Below are 19499 nucleotides of genomic sequence, written 5' to 3' on the forward strand. Positions count from 1 at the left end.
TGTTCTTGTTGTTTGGTTCCTCTTTGTTTTCTGTATTTGATTTTTTTCTTTGTTTAGTACGGTTGGTTATTCTTTTATAGTTTATTTTATTTGTTTGTTTTCTTGTCCCTCGTATGCTGTCCGTGTTTTGTTTTTGTTCTTAAGTGCTTAGGGCATGCTCCTGAGGAGTGTGAGTATGCGCTTTACAAATTTTGCATACTTTATATTATTTTTATTCTTGAGATACATGACCACAAACATTACCTTAGGAGGTCAAAAACACAGACATCAGGTTAAAATAACCCTGAAGGCGACAGTTACATACAATGCTCACACAGCAAGCGGTACACGACTCCCCATCCCTGCTCTTGCTTGAACAGAAAACTTGACAACGTGCGAATCAATGCAAGAAGAACAGATTTATCAATCATAGAATTATGTTAAATAAATGCAAAACACACTTGCTTATCTAATTCAAGTCTTATCCGTTATATTCCAAGCTACAGTGCTGTTAACTCTCGTTATGACCACTATCCACTCTTTCATACATACTCTCGTCAACTTTGCTCATGCAGATGATATTGCCATCTACATCCTACAGCACACAGTGGAGTGAGTCGGGGTTAATAATACCACGTATATCCGCTGAATTGACACCAATCTGATGCTATACCCTCCTCCCAAGTCCGGTGCTTTGGAACACGAGAAAATAAACAGATGTCCTCCTCTCCTCTAAGAAAGTCGACGTCTTCTTCCTGCCTTAACTTTCAACATCCGCCTCTCAAAGTAGTCCCAGTTCTGGACACAATTCCTTGGAGTTTGAATGATCCATAAGTGCGTGCGGCACAGAGCTGAACGAAATTTTTAGTTCATACTAAATGAAAAAACAAAAAGCTAAAAGGTCTTACTGGAAAGTCTGTTTGTTTACAACGTTCTTAGAGTATCAGCACAAGTAAAATGCAAAATAACAAATGTATCCAAAAATAATGAATCAAAGATAAATGTGTTTGAATAATAATAAAAAAAGAGAAAATTTACGACCTAGTCTCAGTCACTTTTCTGGTCACAACTCAGGGGACTTAACCCTATTCCATATTAGCATAGAAAAGTGGTTGCCTCCCTTACTATAGAACCTTTTAAATAAGCTTTTATACCATGTATCATCAACAAGAATAACAGGAAAACAGTAGAAATGTGCCTTTTATATGTACCTTGAAAGAAGTGAGCTCTGCACACAATCCAGAAGCCTTTCTACTGAATCAGAATTGAATACTTACTTTCAGGGAAAAGAATCAGGACGATGAATGCAGATGCTACAAAGACCGCTGTATGGAGGCAACTCTGTTTGATTTTATGTATAATATTATAAAGCATTAATTATTATTGTAGAATATCACACAAAAATAATTTTCTACTTCCACATTTCCACTGACAGGATAGTAGCTCTTGTCGAAACCTGTTTTAAGAGAACATTCTGAGGTTAGTTACTAAGTGACTTCACAGTTTGAATCTTTTACATACAGTATTCATTCAAATTACAAAATGTTTTCAAGGAACAGAAATATGTAAACTTAGACACGAGCAAACATAATTTAATAACCATGTTTTTGACTGATACTTGTTTTCTTTTTTTTCTCTGTCTCAGGGTTAAAAACCTCATTTTAAGCGTGATAGCGCTATAATTCATATCTTTTAGACAAACCAATCAAATTTTCACAATAATGGAAAATACTCCTAGCTTATAATCCCCACCAGCGAGTTTGGGAACAAGAAAAAGGTCCCACTTCTATCTAGTCATGTATTACATCAAAGCAAATTATATATATATATACTGTGCGTGCATAATCACTTGCTACAAAACACAAAAATACAAACGTACAGACCTTACGACTCATTTTATCAAAAAGATATAATTCCATCCCATCTATCTTGGACGACTGTTGGAGTCTCATTTCTTTGTTCTTGACCACGTGAAGGAGAAAAGCTTCTCTTTTTACGAAAATTAATAACTTTTGCTGATGGATACCTGTTGGCCTGAAAGATTACCAGTAATACTGACAGTCTTAGCGATTTTGTTTGGTACCCACTGAGCTTAAATCAACATTCTTAAATTATCACACAAACAACTTAGCCTGTGAAAAATGTGGGCAATATTGAGTTTTCGTGATAAAATAGTAATGTTGTGTTATTATGTTATCATCATCATCATCATGGTTATCATGTTAATCATCATATCCAATTAATGAAAAGGCAAAAGTGTTCTGGCTATTTTTCTCACCTTTTCCTGGGAGGATCTGCAGAGGTTAAGTCCTCACCAACTGATTTTTCTAGGGGATAATTGTCAGCGGCTGGTTTGCGATAGAAATTTGCGGGTTACCTATCGGGATGTTCTCGGACCTAGGGCACTCATCCCGATCGAGAGGTCCAAAACAACTTGGCAGTCAACTGAGTTGACTTACAGACATATTTTTCCGCGCCAATGTCCAGATTTGTGTAACCACGCATAACACTAACCAAGCATAACAAACTAAATGTTCATGACACACCTCAGGAATTTAAAGGCACAGAGGTCTTAATTAATGCACGGCCATTTTGTCATAGATACCAAGCAAGTGCTTACTACTTGAACTTTCAGAGTATCCCTTACAATTGAGTTTTTATGTCGTAAATATACATCTTATGTTTATTATTTATGCTCATTGATTTTGATAGAAAACATACCAAACGCTGTTAGTTCAGTTACTACAATTGTATAGCATCGATCATTTTTGATTCATTTTGATCCTATTTGGTCTTTTTCACAATGAGTGTTACAGAAAGTTTTGTTGTAGGTAGAACATTTTGCTTCCTCAGTGATATGTTGACAAATTTATCAATATATGACATAAATATGATTAAATTATACCTAAAATAGACTTTATAACCGAGAGTATAATTATCAGGAAGTAGCACTACTTTGAGGCAGTGGGGTGAGACACAAATGTGTGTGTGAATAATCAAAAGGATGATCTGTGGATGGAATGACAGTAGTTCAGCTGTTCAGGGGTAGGAATGAATACTGAAGCATGCCTACACTTTATGTAACATTTTACTGCACACTTTTATTAGAAAAAAAGATTTTGTACACTTTTCCATATCACATGTGTCACAACAGAAAGTTTCTTTTATGATTTGAACATAATAGCTAAAATAAAACTAGAAAATATTAAAACAGTTTAGTGTTTTTAATTTTGGTTTCACAATCTATACTCCTTTTTTCTAGAAAATTGAAAAGATGATAACCATGTATCGTCATTCACATTAAGACACTAACACAGTGGTTCTTAACCGGGGTTCTATCGAACCCTAGGGGTTCGGTGAGTCGGTCTCAGGGGTTCGGCGGAGCGTCTGCCATGGAAGTCAAGACATACCGGACTGATTATGTAAATTCGTGATGACACTAAAGAAGGGTTCGGTGAATGTCCATATGAAACTTGTGAGTTCGGTACCTCAAACAAGGTTAAGAACCACTGTACTAACATTACTAACATTATGACAATGCATTGATATCGAAAACATTGGCAATCCTCGTAACCTTTTAACTTGAAAACTGTATTTTTTTATGCTCTTTATAAGTAGCAAATATTAGGAAAATTTTAAAAATCTATCAATTCCCTCTATATATCTTCGTTATGTTTAAAATGCCTGTGAATTGCTAAAAATGTTTCCCACTTACTACGAGTTTTTTGGCAGATGTAGGAGTGTAATGCTGTGCAGTCCGTGAAGACCAGTGAATTATTCGAGGCGATCATTCCACACTTTTGTGAATCCTTGTCCTGCTTCAGATCCTCGTTACTTGGAGATGTCCTTCGCACTCCTACCCACCATGGCGAAGTCTTCATATCAATATCATTCTGTATCTTTATCTGGATGGGAATAGAAAAAAATGTCATGGTAATATCATTTATAAATCAAATGACAACACATACACTATTCACATAATGTACACTCACCAGTAAAATGTCATCATCAGACGATACGAAAGGTGCTAGATACATACGAACAAAATGATAGAGAGATAAAAAAAAAAAACACACACACAGAGGAATTCTTATATTCTTGAAAAATCTAACATAATTTTGTAGGTTAATGTTAATAGTAACACGATTTCAGCAGCGATATGGTCCCAGACATAAAATTGACAGCATTTGTTACCCTGTTAGCCAATCTAATATAGAAAGACTAAGAGAAATTTTTGAAAATATTTCTTGAACTGTGTTTGTCTACACTACAGACCAGTTGGCTTAAAGTTCTGACGATCAGCAGATTTGTTCCCTCGGCTTTGCAGGTCTCCTGGGCACCAGACCACGACATGGTCTTATTGGACAACTTGTAACAAAAAGGGGTTCGGCCGATCCATTCAGATTCACAGTTGTCTACAAATAAAGAGAAAATGACCTGGTTGATGTTTTGAGATGCTTTTCAATATCATTATTCACACAAGCATTCATTGTCAGTGAGGACAAATACCGGACACTAGCAAGAATTTATCTGTGTCAGCATGACATCTACTATTTAATGTATCTCATTCTTTCTACACTAAATATAGTTTGGCACTTTTAGCTCTTTGGTCTTACAACATGTTTACCCACACTTGTACACACTATTCACATCACAAGACACTTTAGTCAACGATGGGCGTGAATCCCTTCGTCATTGCTATGATCACCTGTTGGCATCCTGTTTTATGTATTTTGTTAACTTCATTAAAACGAATATAAATTGTAATTCTTGAGTATTCACTTGATTTCACACATATGAAGAATAGAGAGGAATCACAAGGCATGCCACTCAGAAAGCCATCAGAGTCCATCACCAGACAGTCCTCTGTGATGAGCACGTCCTTCTTCCACTGACTGAAGAGATACAAATAGAAAGGTTGTCGTTAGGAGATGTGAAACAAGACAAAGAATGTATTTACATCTTTAAGCATGAAATCATAAATTTGATGGCAGGCATCAGCAGCGATCTGCAAGGCTTTACCAACAGGACGAATGTTTGAACTAAAGGAAATAGACTGGTATGCAGGTAGATATCTACCTGGATAGGTCTTTAATAAAATGGTAACTCACGTTATTGCAGGGGATATCATCGGAGGCTTGCCAAACCACTGCCAATTGCCATCAGATATCTTCTGTAGCCCCACCCACCAGTGGACTATACTGGTGATGTGATACATCTCGTTCCTGATCTGCAACTTCAGGCCAAACAAGTGGCGATGCACTGAGTAAATAGATGTATACTAAAGTATGAAATGTCACCAGCACCTGATTTTGACAAGCATTTCTTATGCAACAATGTGTATTAACATGTGAGAAGATAAATTAATGTCTCCTTTCCCAAAAAAGCACTAAAATAAATAATTTAAGCAAGTTTGCCTTCTGGTAAAATGAGATCAAACAGTTAGAAATAAAACTTCGAGTCTCTGTTCTATTTATGTTCAAAAGATAAATAGTAAGCAAGAGTAATCACATTTCAGACAAAATTAATTAATACTGTTGTAGACAGGTGGACATATAAACAGAGTAAAGCATGTTAAATGTTAATTCAGTATATAGAAACCTGAAGGTATGAAGGTTGCATACCAGTTCGTCTAAAGACTCCAGGGTCAGCAAATTGGCGCCGTCCTCATTACACTTTCTCTGTGCGTCTTTCCACTGCTTATTCTGACCATAAAGCTTGTAGCAGGAATCCAAGATCATGATCCAGTTCCTATCACAACTGTTCCTAGAGTGGTTAACGCGCTCTACGCAAGGAAACAAATGTGTCATAGACTTTGAGTATGTAAAAGCTATTATCTAACGTTATATGAATATATATGTGCTTGGCTGACTCTCTCATTATGTATATATAGATGTAGATAAATGACTAATGTAGATATTATCAGCTGTCATAGCTACTCATCTACTGACAAATGGAATAAAAGGTGAATTTTTCTGAGTAAAGGTTAAAAATATTGTCCCCTAACAGCTGGGTTGACTGGGAAAGGCTGCTGAAGCAAACCAAACCCACGTGCTTCTAGTTTTGAAAACTTTCTAACTGGCGGTACTTACTTAAGTATTTCTTACAGATGTAGAATTGTTGCCGTTCGCAGGGAACATCATTCAGTTTGCCCGTAGGGTACATCTCCACACAGTATTCGTGATTCTCTACATTGTTGGGCTCGCCATCGTTCCACAATCTTTAATCAAAGAACATTTGGCAGCATCCAAAGTAAAAGGAGAAATATTGACTTTTATAGAATTCTCAAAACTGATATATTTCAAGATTTATTCACACCAGATCTTAAATAAGTGGGAGCGCGCAATAAGCGCCGAACTTTTCTTTCTGTCGTCCTCTTTATCTACAGAAGCCAGGTTGGGTCAATCTAATACACATCCAGGTCTTTTATCATCTTTTCTTATTGAATACATATCATCGTGCACTTTTTTTTCTTAATTCACTCGTTTTAATTTACAAATTTTTGTTGATGCAAATCTTCTTTATTACAGAAAAGTTGCACTTTCAATAAGGGAATGTTTTGTAAAAGTGATGAAAATATTAATGACAAAATTTGTATTAATTACAGCCTTAGGAACAACTACTCTATATAAAAGCTGACTTACATGATTTCCCCTGAGAAAGATGAGTTATCATAGAGGAACATTCCCTTGCTTTCACTTGAGTTACTTTGTAGTTTTACCCACCAGATTCCTTCAGAGGCAGCAAGTTCCATCTCTGACAGTTTCTTTATTTCCAGAGTGACAACAAAATACAACAAAGCATTGCAGTACTTATTTGTAGCCCTATACTCCGTTTACATTATAAAAATATTGATGAAATGGTGGAAGCATGTTGAAAAGTACTAAATGTCTATTTACTCCTGTATAAGTTATGATTCGATACGAGTTTCCTGCCTGATATTTTGTTTCAGATTACGAAGGCTAAATAATTTCTGTGTTGTACTCAATATCATAAAATCTATCAAGCTTAACTAGGTCTACCATTTTTCTATCACACAGAGAAGAAACTTTCTTGCTATTTATCCCTCCGCTGTTTCTCTCTCAATATATATATATATCGTTTGGTTGGTATACATACCAGAAGAGCGATTTGGGGTTCCATAGGGTAGAAGGATTGGGAGAAGTGACTATACTCTAAGACTAAGACATGATATTTAAGTTAATTAGTTAAAATAATAACAATAATTATTAACATCTGTTGTTAATTAAAACAACAAAGCGGACATAAAGATATTAATGTAAACAGAAAGAAAAATATTTCAACAAAAAATATAGTAGCTGAAACAAAAAACATCAAAATAGACATACAGTAGACACGTCAATGCTAAAATGTGTTAAACATAATCTTATGTTACATTGTGGGGTAGGCCATAATCAAATCACATAAAGTGTTATAGTAATGAGCGTAAAGATGTTAAAATCTTTGGCGAAGGTAACTGGATCATCAGTTTGGATTTTTTTCTACCTGTCAATGATCACCTGTGGGTGACAACCTCCCTGATCGCTTTAGCTATTTAGTTAAGATGCTTGATGTGTGATGACCAAAGTACATGAGCCTTGGATGTATAGACAGCACATCTACTGCAAGAATGCCCTATGCACGAAGAACTCAGGCACCGCATTTGGACTGATGAGACGCCAGTATTGAGGAAGCTACACGCAGGGCCGCCGAGAGCCAGCCCGAGCCCCGGGACAGACGACCTCTCCGGGCCCCTTGTACTTGTAATCGTAAATTATTTTCCCAGTATATAATGTATGTTTACAATTCGAATTTCAATATCTACACTTTATTCAGTGTCACGACCGGTAGTCGGACATTGCGCATTCTTTACGAAGAACGACAAGAGATCACTTCAGATTGAGACGTTCTGTTATTTATTATACACCAAAAAGAAAAAAATACTAAAAAAAACATAAATTGTAATACAAGAATTTCCAGGAGGTCAAATTAAACCATACAGCACAAGTTCACTGTTATCCGATCTAAATCAGAAAGTATACATCCTAGGTTGGTTCAACACCGACACTACGGCAGCGCGCAGGCTGCTACAACAGTTCTCATACATATGTCCGTTTCAATCCACATCTAACGATACGTCTCTCCGAGCACCTTTCTAGCCACCAGCAATGTCCGTGTACTCATAAATGTTCATCAAACACATACACACAGTCCGTGTAAACCGTTTTATTCTCCCTCTAAAGTTGACGGTGGAGATAAACAATGGGGGGTACGACCTTCCCCCCTCTCTCTCTGGAGGTAAACTCAAAAGGCAAAAGTCTTACTTTGCGTTGTCGGTACCAGCGGACAATCAAATCGTCAGTGTCCTCGACACTCCATTGCACGACTTTTAAAAGACGACAGCGACGGCCCTCCACGCGGTCGGTGTGTCGTCGTCGTTGTCAGGTACGAGAGTGGAGCCCCTTGCTCAACACTCCCCAGCTGTGATGAGATGCTGCCCGCCTATAGTCGTCGGCTCGGGTTGTTCTTCTCTGGAACTTCTCAGCTCGGCGATGTCCACCGCTCCCAGTAGCAGATTCGGCGAGGAACCCTTCAGCAGCAGTTCTACTGAAGTTGCGATCCCCAAAACACAGCAAACAGCGGCTCCGTAGCAAACACGGTAAAGCAAGTCCGTCATCAATACACTCCACTCACAATTAACACAATTAACAGCCGCCGCTGTATCAATCAGCTTCTCGATCGCTGGATGGCTCTCTCCCCACCTCAACTCGCTGCTCGATACTTCCTCTTGTTACTCGTTTCTCCCTCCCCCCCACCCCCGACCGACGCTACGGTCCGCCTTAAATCTTCACCCCCAGTCTCCTAGACCAGGTGTCGCATTCTTTCAGCCGCACGTGATGTCCGAAACTCACGTGGGGTTCACGACCTCTATATCCGTCAACTAATTACGCCGTTGACTGTCCATCGCAGAGGGGCAACACACACACAGGGCTGGCTACGCCACCCCGCTCCCCCCTCCATTTCCTTTCACCAAACTCAGGCGCAATTGCCACAAAAAAAAACAAAGGAGGCACGGACTGATCCATGACATTCAGTAACCAAATATAGACTGCAAACAGTAGGACAAGTGCACTAGGATCTACATCACTACTTGAACATAAAGTTGTTTACATGCGAGTGGTTAGTAAATGAGGACAAATGATGTTAAAGGATCAGACTTGTAGCGCTTGAGGGGTATGTGCATGAGTGCGTGGTGCGCATGGCACTGGCATCGATATAAATCCACACATTTTGTCAAATTCAACTAAATTTGACAGGAAGATTATCAGGCAAACGGACATCACCTGGACAAAATGCAGTACCCATGCTAGTAATGAATGCAAGAAAGTGAATGAAATTGTACCCGTTACATTTTACTCTACCGTGGGTAAGTAGACCTCTTCGTTGCAAAGGCGTAAACTTTGAAAAAGATTGCTTATAAGGCCTGCAAGATCTCGCACAGTGTTCTATTTAGTAAAAAAAATAGTAAAATACAGTCAAATCTCTCTACTATTCCAACCCGCTACTATGCCACTCTCGGTATTGTGCCACTTTTGCTCGGTCCCGACTATAAATTCAATGTAAAAAAAAATTTTACTATGCCACTATTGTGTGACTGTTAAAAGACACAAGTTGTGAAATTCCACGCAATGCTCGATTATTATACTGTACGGTAGTGTGCGACATCGCAGTTAGTGGGGATGGAACCTAGCACGCACACAGGGAGGGTGGAGGCTGGCGATGTGGGGGGTGGTGGTCGCTGGCCGGGTGACAGCGGGAGAGCGGGATGGGGTCGACTAGCGACAGGATGCAGGTGCGCGGATGTGGTTGGGAGGGGTGGAGGATGAAGAGGTGAGGGGGAGAATGAGAGGAGACAGCTAGCGCCAGCCGACGATTCTTGAGAGCTTTGGACTGACAAGTAACTTGAGCAAATAAAGCCGTTTTTACGAACCCTCGCTACTAAGCCACTTTTGCTCGGTCCCGGTAGGTGGCATAGTAGGGAGATTTGACTGTAGTGTCATACAATAATCACCTTTTAAAAACTGCCTAGGGCTAAGACGTATCTCTCTCGTAATCTCGTTAGTACCTCTTTTAATTGTCTTCTGTCTATCCCAACACTGTGGTATCACATAGCCCTTTTGTACTAAGCTCACTGACGTGCAAGGAAATGTTCTCTATGTAAGTGATTTATACTTCTACATGTAAAGAGGAAGAACCAAAGAAGTAAATGCCTAAACAAGTCTTCATCGAGTGTCGTAATAACCTCATTAAAAAAGTGTTTGCTGCGACGAACAGCAGAGCACATCAGTTATCATTTTTATCAACTTACATAACAAACACGCAGCACCTATCGAAAGTCCTTCCTATATTATTCCTTTAGCAAAACCGCACGCGCGCGCGCGCACACACACACACATTTTGAATTTATCCAACTTTTTACGAAGCATTAACTCGGTCGACTTCAACCCCCATCAGTCACTAGCCGTTAAAATACGTGCTCAGTTTTAGAAGACAAAGCAACTGTTTTAAAGACTAGTTAGCTAGTAAGTGTTAATACTTTTAATATTTAAGGAGATTACAAGGTTTTGTGACAATGACATAAAAATAGAAATGTTTAGTATATTTTAGCTGAATCGTAATAGTTCATAGAACAAAGTTATACAGTACTAATATTGTCATTTTACCTGCTGACTAAAAACTTGTACCCAACATGTCAAATGGCTACGTAGAGGGGGCTGTCGTACCAGAAATAACACAGAGATTGAATTCCGCACTGAAGTTTTTTATTCAGTTTTGCTCAGCGTCTGGCCTAACTGCTCTCTCTCAAATTCACAAAAGCTGCCATCCCACTGTCAGTCCTACTATTTCTTCTCCCTACCCTCGAACATTCTAGCCCTTCTTCGCAGACATTTTACTGTGAACATTGCTACATTGTTGAACATCATTTCCTCCCTCTCACAAGACATTCTACCTTTTACATTGCTGCCGTGCTGAACATTCTAGAATATAGATGCAAATCTACAACCCAAAGACATTATACTTCGTACACTACTAGAGTGCTACAAACTTAATAAGCTTTTCTCACAAACTTCATTATTGTCAGTCAATTTGAGACGCTAGTCACTCTCATTGACACTGATGTTCCTGCCTTGTCAAATGCTATTTGCCAATAAACAGAAAATCACAGAAGCATAAATAAAAAATAGTGTACTTACCATAATAACAAAGTGCAGCGTATCTCGGCTTTTCGAGTGTAGAAGACAGCGTGCGACAGGCAGGAGAGTGCGGTGTGAAATTAAGTGACTATGGCTATCTCTAAGGTCCATCTGTCCAAGCTTTCTTTGGTCCAATGACTCCGATCGAAAGGGATGGGAAAATTAAGTGTCAGGTCAAACACACGGCGACTTTACCGCTGACTCGTCTATCTCATAAAAATATCAGTCTACACCTCCAATTGCTCCAAACCCCGACCATTTAATTCCCAGTCCATTCCGTGGAGTCTTCCAGAAACTATCACACCCCCACCCCCTTTCCCTTTTGTCGTGTTGTCAACAACAATGCATTACGGCCCACGATGGCCGTCATGGGTGGAAGTTGCTGTCATCTTAGTCACTGGCCTCTAAACTAAAACATAATTTGCCTCTACCTTGATTGTGGGGTTCAAGACATGGAGAAATTTAATGAAAACGTGGACAAACTAACACTTATGTCATAACTCATAACACATCTGTAAACTTTTCTTTTCTTCCATTCTTCATCGTGAAACAAATATACGTTACACGAAGCTCCTTTAAAAACACATTCAAATATATGTGATAATTCGAAAGCAAATGTCGCAGCCACCGCAAAACTCAATATACAGCACCATATATGACAGCTTCCTTGAAGACAACTAGCGCACAATCAGAAAGATTCCGAGGTGGCTTTGGGGACGGATGGTGGTAGATAGTACCTCCTTTTTACCGGGAGCTTTGTCGGCAAAGAGCAAAAGAACCACCGTGATCAATTTATAAACCTAATATTTGCGGACAGCAGTTTTTTAAAATGTTTTGCAATAATGTGTTCTATTTTGCTGGCTGCGATAGTATTACAGGATAATATAGTCTCATTGTATCAAGGATCTACTATGTAGACTAATGTAGTTGTTTGCATGGTGATGGAGATACGGTTAAGGAAAGTCTCAGTGTTGCTTAGTAACTACGAAAAAAAGCAGCCTTGATGTCTCTCGCTTACAGGCTGCAGCGCCAGGGTCGGGCCCCCACCATGTCGGTTCACAGAGTGGCCAGTGCACACATCAGTAACATACCTGCCTGATCTCCACTGTTAAGTCCGATTTGCTTGCAGGGCCCGCCCCCTCCTCCATTCCCCCCTCCCGTAGTGGCACCTGTAGCCAGCAATCTCATGGCACGAACGTTCTTCAGGGCGGTTCACACGCGATAAAATCTTCAGTGTCCAGCAGCCGTCGCCTCTTGGCTTGCCCAGCGAGAATATGATAACCGCTGACTACACTTCTCACGACAGGCCCCAGCACCCCGAAATTGTATTCTACAGACTTGAAACTCAACTTCTGCAAGTGTAATGCTTGGGTGTTCTGTCCTTAGACCTTTCTTTAAAAGAAAAAGAAAAGGAGAAGAAGAAAAAAAAATCCACTGACCAAGGCCGGGCCCCCTTGACAACCGCGGGCCCGGGTACACCAGACCCCCTGTCCCCCCCTCTCGTCAGGCCTGGCTACACGGCAGCCTGGAGGACCTGCGGCGCACAGCATCATTTGTGCAGGAGACAGGCGTGTCCATTTGAGTGAACGACGAAGAAGAAGGCTGTATAGACTCGAGAAAAAGCCCGGATGTTTAAGCTAGAGAATCACATCGCAAGGTCAGCGGCAACCAGTCGTCAGGACTGTCTTCTATCATCGCAAAGACATCAGTGACCACGCGGTGAGAACAGGACTACTTGGATGCCATGACCTCAAGACCTTGTACTCTATCCCCCTATAAAGTGACTATGAGCTCATGGCTCATTGATGAAGCATCCAACACCCATATTTCTCTTTGGACACATTTGTGAAAACAGTTAATTTCTCTGCCGGATGCTTACTTGTTCTGTCCATGATTCTAAAGACACCAGATCGGCGTCTTTTTCTTGGCAGCTTGTCAGGGCTGAGGACCAGTTCTTTGGTTCCAGAGACAGTTGGTAGCAGGAAGAATTGAGAAGCATCCAGCCTGTACCACAGTTGTCTGTTGTCTGAGATGCGCCTGTTTTTCCGCAGGCAATTGTAAACATGTTACATTAAGTTTCTATGTACAAACAGGTGAATAATGTTGGTATATATGTAACGATGAAAATGACACAAGACATCCTTGATGTGAGAGTGGCGATAACGTGTTATGGATATAGGAAGTTTTATTTTTGACATTTAGGGATATCAGCATTGCGGACTGTCAATAAATGCATCATGTGACTTTATTTGTAAATGTATTTATATCTTTTAAGTTTATTATTCATGACTCTCTTTTGAATTTGTGAAGTTAAAGAAACACATGTAAAATATGCAGGTCAAAGCATTTTCACCCGGTGGTTTGTCGTAGGACGATTGAGCTTTGTCATGTAGCCAAGTGAACAAGTGTAAGACAGGGATTCATACCGAAGAATGTTCATTGCTTAAAAAAATTTTTAAAAAACGAACCTTTCTATGATTTTAAAGTTTTTAAAGTCTATAATCTGATATTTCAAATAAATTTTACACACTAGCGTTGCATACTTACTCCCTGTTAAGAGAAGGATGACAACAGCTGTCACAGAGACCATTCTCGGAGACATCTCTCGTTGATTTGCGACTGTATGTCAGAGACAGGACAGGGAAGTCCTTCTCCCCAGTGCAGCCACACAGTCAGTTGTTAGGACAGTTGCACTGACATTTGAGAAACACGTAAGCATCGCATTTAATCTACTAAGTAGTTGCTGAGAGTTTAATCATGGCAATGAAGATACGGTCGAACATTCTAGATTTCCCTGCAAGTTTCTTTAAACTGAAAGATAAAGAAAATCCTTCTCAATCTTCACTTTAGAATACTACCTGAAGAGCGATAAACGACTTGGGAAACTATTTATGCATGCATATCGGGACTGACATTACACTCCATGTTACCCTAAGATCACATCCTCTTTCAACATCCTGTTTTGTACACATGTTATATAAAACTCATATATACACACACAGTGACAGTGCGGACTGTAACCTTTTATTCTGAATAATCTTCAATTCTGTGAGGTTCCTGATATAAGCAATAGTCTCACTGATGTCCTAAATGTTGAGACTAAAACAAATGTTAGTTTTCTCTTCTTTGTCTTAAGGATCTCAAATATCTAAACCTCAACATGCTAGCCCCTTTTAGAAAATAGAGCTTTTTCAAGCAAGTCTAGAATTCGACATTTCAAAAATTATGACCATTACTGTCAAGACCTCGCTAGATATTCTTAAAACAGAAAGCAGTGTTGTCGAATGTTGCATGTGGCTGGACACAGAACAAGATACTATTTCCCCAAAAGTAAATAAACAAAATATTTATTCGTTCATTGACTGGTACCAGTTGACGAACGGTTATACTGGTTCGCCGGTGTTAGTCATCGGGACAAACATCTGGATAGAATCAGTGTCTATTAGCCTCATTGTTAGTGATGAGCAGGTCTACATCTTCATGATTGCAGGACATAGGATTCATGTAACTTATTGTCAACGGGAATCTGTTGAATATTTTAGTACCTTCGTACTTTATACTGTATTATACATGAGCGCAGAATGCTCTCTTTGAAATAAATGTAAAATAATTATAATGGTTCTGGAGCAGTACAAAGCTTTTATTTACGATCTTGGAACCAGAGTAAGACAATGGTCACACACAGGACATACTGTAGAAATTGAAATGAACAGGATCTCGTTTCCACTTAGAGTTCATTATATTTCATCACCACTTTTTTATGGAGAAAGAAAAACTTATTGTAATTTTTAAAAAAATAAGATTCAGCATCGTGCCTAGAAACAGTAAATATTTTTGTTGTCATATCGACAACAATGAGAAGACGAATCGGAGTGATTTTGTTTTTGTGCTCATCAGTATCTGGTTAAATTTATAATTTTACTTCTCCAATGAGTTCAAATAAAGTAGTCTAAGTAATAAAACATGAAATGCGCCACCATTTCGCTTATCTCAGGCTTAACTCTGTTGATATCCGATCATCCCATTCCCTGGCTTATTAAGCTGATCAAAAAAAAAAATTAGGACCGAGCCACTCGATGGCAATGTTTCAAGTTGATTTGCAGTACTTTTGCTGTTGTTCTCTGTCTTTGAAGACAGCATGGTACATGCGCACCTACCTTCAGAACATCAAGAGCTAACAATATTTGTATAATTTAACTTTTCCAAATGATGTTACAAGGTGTAAAACGTATTTTGTGTTCTCAACAGACATCAGTGACTAGACACGTTGAACATCGATGAGTGAACAAAGTGTGTTTGTTTGTGTGGGGAGAGGGGGGGAGAGGGGGGGAGTTAATGACTATGAAAACACGATGGAGAACCGAATTTAAGAACAATTCACTGGCAATATCAACACATACTCCTGAACCAGCCCTTTAAGGTTAATAAACATTAAATCAGAAATTGCTAGTTGTGGTCTGTAAGCCAATTCTAAACACGTCTTGCTTGAACTCATGGTAAAAATTGAATTTGCGTGTATATATGTATTATATACTCTGTGTGACTTCAGATTACTTTCATTTTATTTATGCAAACAAAAAATAACGAGAATGACTCATGGAACTATGTGGATTGAAAAGAAATTAAGAGTAAATAAATAAAAGCTTTTAATTTTATTGGAATCATTCTAATCGGAATATTTTACTTTCTAAATCAGAATGAATAATTCAAAAACTTTTTGAACTACATGTATGTAGAGTGTAAAACATAATTGTTAAAGAAATAAAAGCTTGTCTGTAGTATTGGAGTTGTCATAACTCTGGTTAGCACTGAAAGTATTACTGACTTAAAAAGGTCCTAATCTCTAGTATCGAGGTGTGCTGAACAAGAATACGACCAGACAATTTTCATATTAGCTGTCGTGTAGAAGATATTTGATATAGTTCCTTTTCTGTTTTACCGTGTCCATCTATCCAGTAAAACTGTAACAACATCCTAAATAACCGGGATAGCAAAGCAAAAGAAGTCGAGAATAGTCTACTTCAACATGTCGTCTGCTTTGAATCCAATTCCATATGGTGAGTTGGAGAGAAGAATATTGAGCACCCAGCTCTCCCCGAGGCTCACAAAATCCTGCTACCACGCCTTCACAACAAACTAAGTTTAATGAAAATAAAAATCGTGAAAGCCATGGACTGGACTTCGCCAGCTTTCCGATACCTTCATGAATGATTCCATCAGATTTGATCTAATGTAGGCAGTATATTTGTCTTAGCATTATAGTATTTTAGGAATGCGATAAATGTGTTAGATACACTGATGTCTTTTACTATTCTTGTTGGCCTTTACACATATTCCTAAGCTGTTTCAAACTACTATAAAATTGCATCACCTTAAGCTCAACGTTGTCAAACATTCAGATCAGTTGATGAAACAGGTGCGCTTACTAAAATTTATGGGAACTGAATTCAAACTGTTCAGGGGAGGTAAGCAAGTAAATTCGAAACAAACTGCTAAAGGTAAGTTGTCTCCCATAGATCGAAAGGCGAGCTCTTTATATCTGCGCTTGATTATTTACACATAATACAATAGACCGTAATGTCTACAATTTATTAAGAACAGGAAAAAGGTGTTAGATACCACAGAAATGATTTGTTGTTTTTATACAACAGTGAAATAAAGAATCAGTCAATGTCTTTTATTTCAGTGCTACTTTAGTCCATCACACTTGTTCGTGCATCTGGTGTGGTGAGTCCCTCGGTGTGGTTGTCGTAGTCTAACGTGTCACTCACGTGTTTATGGTGTTGCTGATGTCAACAAAGCTGTCAGTTGTACAAAAACATCTTCATAGACATATACACCGTAACAATACTTATGTGGACAATACAAGTCTGCTGTATGATGTTTGTACATCGACAGTTTATTCTAACTTCTGCCCGCTGTTAACAGACACGTGACCGTTGATTAGAATTCTTTCCAGTTGTCTCCATCCTAGAATCACAGTTTTTTACATAATCTGATTTGTTTACCATGATAAAGGAGTAAAGGATGAGACAAACAATCCTCATCAAACGCTATAATGACCTTTCTCTTAGAATTTTTAAAAATTTTATTTAATATTGAAACAAAATACAAGCTACCATCTGAGGGTGTAGGTGAGAGAGAACCAGAGACAGGTAGGGTATAGAGATTGTGATCGGGTGGATGTGAGTTGGGTAGTTAGTTGTTGGAGTGTGTCTAAGGTGTGTGCTCGTATTTCATTGTGTTGCTCTCTTTGAATTTTTATATTTCTTTCCTTCATACAGGGCCCAGGTATGCACGTTACATAACAGCAGAGTCTCACGTGTTTATCGTTGTAGGAAGGAGCGGCAGTGGAAAAAGCAGGATAGGAAACACTCTTCTCGGAAGACATGCCTTCGTAATCGGAGATGGGTCTTATCCAATAACAAGGAAGTCTCAGATAAAATCAACAATAAGAAGACACACAATATCAACGGTGCGATGTTGCATAGTATTCTCATATTTATTCTCAAGCAACCGCAGATTCTTGCAAGAAATAATAGTTTTCTGTCTTACACTCACACAAACAAACAAACAAACAAATACAATTAAATAGACAGAGTAATGACTTTCTTATCTCGCCGCCATGCCTCCAACACAAATGTCAGGTGACATAACAAGTATACGATCCATCAGGGACAGGAGGGTCTGGTACCTTAGAGGAAATACGTTAGCCACCAAGTGTGGCGAGAAGTGGGGCATGTGAGATAATTGTATGTGGGATAATTAGTCGAGATATATTTGTTTAATTTTGAGGACTTCTATTTAAACTGTTCCATGTAAAAAGATGGAGAACAGACAGGATCGGCTTTTATGAATGTAGGACGAGAGAGTGAGATACAATGAGAGAGAGAGGACCAGTCATCGTAACTTTATTTACAGGCTGATTATAAATCTTTCAGGATATTTCTTTCTACTCTGTTTCACTAATAACGTATCTGAAATAAAATCGCGTCTTCCTGACTCGCAGTTCGATTTGGCAGACTGTCATAAAATTGTTTTATTCGTGCAAAGGTCTTGGATACTCCTGACATCTTCAGCCTGAGCTGTGAACCTGAAAATCAGATAACAGAAATTAAGAGGTGGAAGACACTGACATCACATGAAAAGCCGATCATCCTGTTGGCCGTGCGCCTCGATATGGAGTACATGATCGATGACTACGCCATCTACAAAGAGTTCAAGCGGCTCTGGGCAGACGACTCCGACATCGCACGTCATCTGGTTGTGGCCTTCACCTTCGGAGACCGGATACACAGAGACTTTGTGAGGGAGTTGAAGGACATAAGCGTGGAGCTCAAGAGTGTCTTGAAGGATGCCCACAATCGCTACGTGATTTTTCAAGTAGATACAGGTGTAGGTATTTATGTTTTACCTTGGTTTTCATTTGTTCTAGGATAATGAGTGTGCGTGTGTGTGTTGTCATACTGAGTTTGTGACTTATCAGTTCTAGGGGCAGTGGGAGATCCTCAATTCTTCTTTCCTTTTGCTCCTCAGGAGAAAGACATCCACGAAGAGTTCGACCAGTTCTCTAGTATCATCAACGAATGGCAAACACAGTACGGCTTCGTTCACATCCAGAAAGTCACGACCTCTGTGATATTCATCATAGCCCTAATAGCTTGTGTCTGCATTGTCATGGAAGTCTACAATGGTATGGAGTTGATTGTGGCAGGTGGACTGCTGTGTCTCTTCATGGCTGTGCTGTGGTATTGGATGAGGCAACTGGGCAGGCTAACCACCACCCAAAATAATCATGAGCCACATATAGAGGCGATGCAAAGAGTGACCAGCATCTTGTGTAGCTTTTACTTATATACTTCGACAGCAGCCAGTGCTTACTAGCCAACCGTCATAATTCCTATTAAAGGTCTGTTGAAGTGATTACTCTTTTGTAATGATTTAGTAAACTTCAATTGCAAGCTCCTATTTTTCAACCTTTCCAATAATCGTCCTTTTTCACACCCTTCCTTTTGTAATATCATGTTACTCTTAGCGCTTGTTCTTGTTGTTTGCTTCCTCTTTGTTTTCTGTATTTGATTTTTTTCTTTGTTTAGTACGGTTGTTTATTCTTTTATAGTTTATGTTATTTGTTTGTTTTCTTGTCCCTCGTATGCTGTCCATGTTTTGTTCTTGTTCTTAAGTGCTAAGGGCATGCTCCTGAGGAGTGTGAGTATGCGCTTTACAAATTTTGCATATTTTATATTATTTTTTATTCTTGAGATA

At 39.0% G+C, this 19499-nt stretch overlaps 2 protein-coding genes across 2 annotated transcripts; one reads left to right on the forward strand and one right to left on the reverse strand.

The window, feature by feature from the left end:
* Positions 1-2908: 2908 nt before the first annotated feature.
* LOC112574459 (secretory phospholipase A2 receptor-like) lies at positions 2909-14130 on the reverse strand. The gene is made up of 9 exons (XM_025255547.1): positions 13782-14130; positions 13114-13271; positions 6624-6745; positions 6072-6199; positions 5604-5764; positions 5091-5215; positions 4762-4874; positions 4255-4394; positions 2909-3884 (listed from the first exon to the last, which is right to left on the reverse strand). Exons 1-9 carry the CDS (start codon positions 13834-13836, stop codon positions 3636-3638), a joined length of 1251 nt encoding a protein of 416 aa, XP_025111332.1. The 5' UTR covers positions 13837-14130; the 3' UTR covers positions 2909-3635.
* Positions 14131-17553: 3423 nt separating this feature from the next.
* LOC112574517 lies at positions 17554-19118 on the forward strand. The gene is made up of 3 exons (XM_025255644.1): positions 17554-17709; positions 18288-18629; positions 18771-19118. Exons 2-3 carry the CDS (start codon positions 18414-18416, stop codon positions 19116-19118), a joined length of 564 nt encoding a protein of 187 aa, XP_025111429.1. The 5' UTR covers positions 17554-17709; positions 18288-18413.
* The last annotated feature ends 381 nt before the right edge of the window (positions 19119-19499 follow it).

This window comes from Pomacea canaliculata, linkage group LG10, assembly GCF_003073045.1.
Source record: "Pomacea canaliculata isolate SZHN2017 linkage group LG10, ASM307304v1, whole genome shotgun sequence".
NCBI classification, from domain to species: domain Eukaryota; kingdom Metazoa; phylum Mollusca; class Gastropoda; order Architaenioglossa; family Ampullariidae; genus Pomacea; species Pomacea canaliculata.